The sequence below is a fragment of the Thamnophis elegans genome, chromosome 16, assembly GCF_009769535.1.
Source record: "Thamnophis elegans isolate rThaEle1 chromosome 16, rThaEle1.pri, whole genome shotgun sequence".
NCBI classification, from domain to species: Eukaryota; Metazoa; Chordata; class Lepidosauria; order Squamata; family Colubridae; genus Thamnophis; species Thamnophis elegans.
The window spans coordinates 6,033,763-6,040,858 of record NC_045556.1 but is presented as its reverse complement, the minus strand read 5'-3'; the positions used below and the strand labels follow the sequence as shown (position 1 = coordinate 6,040,858).

Genomic DNA, 7,096 nt, shown 5'->3' with positions numbered 1-7,096 from the left:
AAGCAATAGGCTTTTGGGCATACCAGGGGTTATGACACTATATATATATATATATATATATATATATATATATATATATATATATATATGTATGTATGTATGTATGTATGTATGTATGTATGTATGTATGTATGTGTATATATATATATATATATATATATATATATATATTTGTGCTGATAAATAAATAAAGGGAGACTAGTATAGATCTATTTCAAGCTATTTAGCTCTCATCAGCTAGCCATACCCTTACTGGGATTAGAACCTGGGCTATATTACATACTAGGCAGAGATCTTAGCCATTAGGCCACAGCCTCTTATCTGTTATCAGTGAAGCCAGGGTGAAAGGTATCTATTAGATTTTTACAACCCCTGGTAAGCCCCAATTATGGGAGGAAGCTAACCGCTTCCATCAAATATATATATACATTTATATTCCTTGCAGACAGCTGGTCATTTGCATCCTTTTAGAGAGTCGCCACTTGGGGGTTTGTCTGTGTCACCCCGAGGAAATCCTTCCATTTCCCCACCATCCAGCCAGAGCTGAAGAAGCTTCTTGGATGAGAAGCAAAACATCTTCAAAAGAAAAACCCTTGAAAAAGCACCTTTGGGACAGCCACGACCCCGATGACGGAGAATCTCTATCTGAAGCTTCCTTAGATGAGAACCTGGGTTGGTACAAACCCCGAAGGGTGAAATACTCCAATTGTAAAGAGGAAAAAGGGGGAACGCCCCTACCAAGAAAAGATCCTTCAATGCCAATCTTGGAGTGAAATCTCTGCATGGCGAAAACAATTTTTGTTCCCTGGAAAGCTAAGGGGCCACATTATCACGCTGCATCGATCCCCTGCCTCTTTTCCAACCTCTTGCTCCATGTAGTAAAATATTCTATAAAAGAAAGTGACTGAAAATCTATAGCTATAAGAATACCTGGTTATCTTGTGTGTGTGTGTGTGTGTGTGTATGTGTGTGTCAGGGGTGGGTTTCGACCGGTTCGCACCGGTCCCTGCGATCCGGTTGGTCGCCGAACCCGGAAGTAAGTAACTTCCGGGAACGGCGAAGCCCCCCCCCGCGCCCACGCGCGCCCGCACACCCGCGCCCGTTCCTTACCCGGTTTTTACGAATTCTGCGCTTCCACGCATGCGCAGAACGCATACAGCGCCTGCGCGATCCTCCAGGGGCAGCTGGAGCATCACGCAGATGCTAGTACGCATGCGTGCACCGCGCGCGTGCACGCACGCACCGCGTGTGTGCGCGAGGACGCCGCCGGCCTCGTTCCAACCGAACCGGTTGGAACGGGGCGAGAAACCCACCCCTGGTGTGTGTGTATCGCCCTTGTTCTTATTTTTATCTCGTTGTTAAACTCAAAGCAATGGAAGGAGGGGAAGCCGAGGCGCATTGACCTTTGCTGGGACCTGAAAAGCAGAAAATGAAAGAAAGAGGACTCCGGGAAAGGGGAGGAAAGGGGGCCGGGCCAGAGAGGTAGGGGTGGGTGCAGGAAGGAGCATCTCACAAGTTGGAAGGCAGTTTTGAGCGGGTGGGCTCTTGTTCCCCACTCAGCTGTAGAGATCCTTTCCTTTCGGCAAGGGGCAGAGAGGAGGAGATGGCAAATGCTAGGGGTTGGGGCAGAGAACCTGAGGATGTCTGACGTGGTAGAGTGACCCGTCCTGGCCCCGAACTATATGGCTTCCCTAGAGGTCTGGGTCCTCCCCCGATGTCACTGCCATTGCCGCCTCCGGAGAATGAGGAGAAGCTAGAAACGGACTCCCGGGAAGAGGAATGCGGGCTCGAAGTCTGCGTGGCTTCGTGGGGGAGAGACGGTTGGGAGGCGGAGATCAACTTGAAGTCCTGGGTTAATCGTCCTGGTAAAACCAGCGGCCGACTCCGGAGTTGGAGCACCTGGGGAGGTGGGCTGGAGGTCTGAGGCAGGAGCAAAGAGCCTTGGGAACCCAGCGCCCCTGACGGGCTGCACTGGAAAGTCCTGGGGGGAAGGCTTTGACTGGGAGGGCTAAGGCCTGATGGTAGCGGGTACAACGGTGGGGGTACAGGACTGGGCTTTGGGGGAGACATGGAGGCAAAGGAGGACCGTTCCTGGTGCAACTGAGCAACAGTGGCTGGCTCGGCGGAAGGGCCTAATGCACTTTGCTGGGTGGGGCCGGAGGCAGGAGGGGGGCCTCCCGAGGCCTGGGACAGCTGGCGTAAGCCAGAGGAGGGAGAGCTAGATGAAGGGGGCAACTGGAAGTGGTTGGTCCCTCCAGTTCCTGAGAGCTGCAACAGCTGCCCTGTGGAGTGGGGCCTGCCCGTAGGTTGCAAGCGGCTGCAAGGACTAATGGGGGAACTTGAAGAGAATTGAGGAAACGAGGTGGGGGCAGCGGCTGGTGGCGAACTCGGAGGAGCCTTCTGGAATGGGCCAAAGCTGGTATCTGAAGACTGCTGCCGAGCGGCCCGTTCTGTCAAATCCAGAGGCCCAGGACACAGCTGCTCCAGTCCGGTAGATGTTGGGCTGCCCAGGTTTTGCTGTGTCGACCCAGCGGACGGAGAGCTGGCCAAGGACCGGTGCAACCCACCCAGGCTGGCTGACGCGGTAAACCCAGCCAACTGCTGGATCTGAAAGGAGGAGGAGGAAAGGGTTTCCATCCCTGGCGTGTGCTGTTGGGATGGCGTGCTTGATGGGGAACCCACGATGGAAGGTCCGGCAGAAGACACCAAGGAATGGAGCCTTCTCAAGCGCCTCGGTGTCTGGCTTTGCGACTGGCCCAGAGAGCCCAGAACAGAGACCGGAGGGCGGAAAATGGCTGTGGGAAGGCGTGGGTGGTGAGTCAGTGCTATTGCTACTGAAGTGGTGGCGGCGGCGGCCTGCAGAGGAGCCTGGATCAGCGGGGTCCAAATTACAGGTGTGGGAGTTGATGCTGCGGCCGCCGTTGCCGCTTGGAGGTTGTGGGCACAGTGAGCCATTTCTCGGTCGTGCTGCACAATTTGTTGGATGATCTCATTCTCCTGGTAGTTGAAGACACCCGAGTTGAGGTCATGTTGGACCTTATGGAGAAGGATGGAGTTCTTCTTACCTGAAAGGAAGAAGGAGGACTGTGAGGAACTGTCTTGAGGAACCCCCAACCAGATAAGACACCAGGGGTGGCTCTTCTCCCCACCCATCTCAGTCACCTTCCTCTTCTGCAGAAGATTCATTTCCATTGGAAATCAAAAATGCTAGTCAAGTGCATTTTGAGAAATTAGAAAGAGAACTGGTTGCAATTTACTCTTCTGACTTGAGGTTCTCACCAGCCAGCCCCTGGTGTGTGTTCAAACTTGGAACATGGCTGCTGGCAGGCCTCTTCCCAGGACCCACCTCCCTCTCTGTATCTCACATGCTCCAAGATGCCACATTAATGCTCTCCTAACCTGATCTGTGCTGAGGATGTTTAGAAGAATGGAGGCCGGAGAAGCATTTGGAGATGGGATCCTCAACCTTAGATGGCTTTCAACACCCACACCCATCAATAACGGGAGTGACCCTCCAGGATTCAGTCCAGTACCTTCTGAATACCAGGCATGTGTATGTGTGTACCTACCAATGCGGTCCAACCTATCCAGTGCCACCGTTTCGAAGGCCCTCCTCATCATGGGATATTCCTCTAATACTTCATTGAAATTGTCCACCGAAAGGGAATAGAGGCGGCAGTACGTGTCCGCTCTCACGCTGGCGGTTCGCCGACCACGAGTCAGCAGGCAAATTTCTAGAAGGAAAGAACATCTTGACATCTCTTTTGTGGTATGGACAATTGGCTTTTCAGAGGCAAGGGTGAGTAATCTAGTAGTAAGTAGTAGCTTGGTACATTTAGAGGGTAGGAGCATTCAAATCGGAGATTCAATCAGACATCTAAGCAACGAAAACCCCAGGCTAGAATCAGAATAGAACTGGAAGGGACCTTGGAGGTCTTCCAGTCCAGCCCCCCCGCTCAAGCAGGCGATCCTACACCATTTCAGACAAGTGACTGTCCAATCTCTTCTTAAGAACCTCCAGTGATGGGGCATCCATCCCGTCTGAAGGCTCTTGCCTTGTATCTGTGGAAGACCTATCTTTTTTCACTTATGCATAAATAGATATTAATCTAAATGTCCATGGAGGTTCTCAGTCATCCAAATCATGGTTGTCACAAAGGTGTTTTTTTTTAAGCTTACTAAGTTGAAGGAGAGGTGCTGGATTTTAAGGTATTATGATTGTACATGTACGCTGCTATTATTATTTTTTTATATTGAAATGGAATTATAAATACCATCAACACAAAAGGGAGTTTGCTCAGAAGCTGAAATACACCAAGTGAATTAGAGGAAGAGTGGGAAGCAGAGGAGAGAAGAAAGATAGGAAGAGAGGGACAGGAGAGAGGGTGAGAGGGGAAGATGAGGTGTATAAGGAGGAGTGGTGAGGGGAGAGAGGAGAAGGAGAAAGGAAGGGGAAGTAGAGTAGAAAATGATGGAGGGAAGACAGGATGTAGAAGAGTGGGAAGCAGAGGAGAGAAGAAAGATAGGAAGAGAGGGACAGGAGAGAGGGGGAAGGGGGAAGATGAGGTGTATAAGGAGGAGTGGTGAGGGGAGAGAGGAGGAGGAGAAAGGAAGGGGAAGCAGAGGAGAAAATGATGGAGGGAAGACAGGATGTAGAAGAGTGGGAAGCAGAGGAGAGAAGAAAGATAGGAAGAGAGGGATAGGAGAGAGGGGGAAGGGGGAAGATGAGGTGTATAAGGAGGAGTGGTAAGGGGAGAGGAGGAGAAAGGAAGGGGAAGTAGAGTAGAAAATGATGGAGGGAAGACAGGATGTAGAAGAGTGGGAAGCAGAGGAGAGAAGAAAGATAGGAAGAGAGGGATAGGAGAGAGGGGGAAGGGGGAAGATGAGGTGTATAAGGAGGAGTGGTGAGGGGAGAGAGGAGAAGGAGAAAGGAAGGGGAAGTAGAGTAGAAAATGATGGAGGGAAGACAGGATGTAGAAGAGTGGGAAGCAGAGGAGAGAAGAAAGATAGGAAGAGAGGGACAGGAGAGAGGGTGAGGGGGAAGATGAGGTGTATAAGGAGGAATGGTGAGGGGAGAGAGGAGAAGGAGAAAGGAAGGGGAAGTAGAGTAGAAAATGATGGAGGGAAGACAGGATGTAGAAGAGTGGGAAGCAGAGGAGAGAAGAAAGATAGGAAGAGAGGGACAGGAGAGAGGGTGAGGGGGAAGATGAGGTGTATAAGGAGGAGTGGTGAGGGGAGAGAGGAGGAGGAGAAAGGAAGGGGAAGTAGAGTAGAAAATGATGGAGGGAAGACAGGATGTAGAAGAGTGGGAAGCAGAGGAGAGAAGAAAGATAGGAAGAGAGGGACAGGAGAGAGGGTGAGGGGGAAGATGAGGTGTATAAGGAGGAGTGGTGAGGGGAGAGAGGAGGAGGAGAAAGGAAGGGGAAGTAGAGTAGAAAATGATGGAGGGAAGACAGGATGTAGAAGAGTGGGAAGCAGAGGAGAGAAGAAAGATAGGAAGAGAGGGATAGGAGAGAGGGTGAAGGGGGAAGATGAGGTGTATAAGGAGGAGTGGTAAGGGGAGAGAGGAGAAGGAGAAAGGAAGGGGAAGTAGAGTAGAAAATGATGGAGGGAAGAAAGGATGTAGAAAGGGGAGGAGAGAGGGGGAAGAAAGTGTCGGATAAGGTATAAATATGGTGTATGGAGAGCAGAAGAGCCAATAACTGGTTTTTTTTTTCCTTTGGTAGTTGATGGTAAGATGAATTGATGTAACTACTTAATAATTCAACATGATATTGACTATGTAATAGTACATGTGATTATATGCTATGAAAATGGAAAATAAAAAAAAAATTCTATGCGGACAAAGGTGTTTTTTTTCCTTAAAAAATAAAATCTAAAAAAAAAAAGAAAAGAGCAGAGAAGAGCAACGAAGAGGATTAGGCAACTGGAGACTGACGCACACGAAGAACGGTTACAGGAACTGGGTTCATCTACTTTAATGAAAAGGGATGTGCTGGCTCAGCGGCTAAGACGCTGAGCTTGACTATCAGAAAGGTCAGACGTTCAGCGGTTCGAATCCCTAGTGCTGCCTAACGGAGTGAGCTCCCGTGACTTGTCCCGGCTTCTGCCAACCTAGCAGTTCGAAAGCAGGTAAAAAATGCAAGTAGAAAAATAGGGACCAGCTTTGGTGGGAAGAGAACAGCGTTCCGTGTGCCTTCGGCATTGAGTCATACCGGCCACATGACCACGGAGACGTCTTCGGACAGCGCTGGCTCTTCGGCTTTGAAACGGAGATGAGCACTGCCCCCTAGAGTCAGGAACGACTGGCACACACGTGCAAGGGAACTTTCACCTCTACCTTTTTTAGTTTAATGAAAAGAAGGGCAAGGGGTGACATAACAGCAGCCTTCCAATATTTGAGGGGCTGTCCCAGAGAAGAGGGGATTGATTTATTCACCCAAAGCACCTGAAAGCAGGAAAGAACTAACTTAAGTATCGAACCAACCTGGAACTAAGGAAAAATATTCTGAGAGTTAGAGCAATTTGCCTCTAGAAGTCCCGAGTCCTCCATCCCTGGAGGTTTTATAAGAAGATTGTTCAACCATTTGTCTGCCGTGGCAAATCCTGCTTGAGTAGAGGGTTAGAACTAGACTTGACTAGAAGACCTCCAAGGTCCACTCCCAAACCTCTTTCTCTTATTTCCGTCATTCCATTATTCAATAAAACATTTAATTGACCAGATCATCAACTCTACACGAAAGGAATCTACCGCTTTTCAGAGCTTGTTTTTTTTTTTTGCTATATAACCGAGAGAGGGAAATGTATTCCTGTACCTCCAAAGTAGGACCCATCGGCCAGTTTGGTCTCCTTGTTGCCTTTGGTGAGCACACTCACCACCCCATGTTGGATGAAGTACATCTTCTTCCCGATGGTGCCCTCTCGGATGATGTAGTCCGCTGGCTGGAAGACCTCGAAACGCAACTTGGTCAGCATGGACGTGACGAAATTGGGGTCGGCGTTGGCGAACAGAGGCATGGAAGCCACCAGTTTCCTGCAGTTGAAGTTGATGATCTCCTAGAAGCAGAAACATCCTGTGAGATACGGGGAATTTCAG

At 49.7% G+C, this 7,096-nt stretch overlaps 1 protein-coding gene across 1 annotated transcript in view; it reads right to left on the bottom strand.

The window, feature by feature from the left end:
- Nucleotides 1–1,509: 1,509 nt before the first annotated feature.
- HCN4 (hyperpolarization activated cyclic nucleotide gated potassium channel 4) overlaps nt 1,510–7,096 on the bottom strand; it is a 61,656-nt gene continuing 56,069 nt past the window's right edge. Inside the window, exons 6-8 of the mRNA XM_032233537.1 lie at nt 6,816–7,056; nt 3,570–3,734; nt 1,510–3,065 (exon numbers count right to left, since the gene is read on the bottom strand). Coding sequence (XP_032089428.1) covers nt 1,510–3,065; nt 3,570–3,734; nt 6,816–7,056 — 1,962 coding nt within the window. The remainder of the gene's footprint in view (nt 3,066–3,569; nt 3,735–6,815; nt 7,057–7,096) is intronic.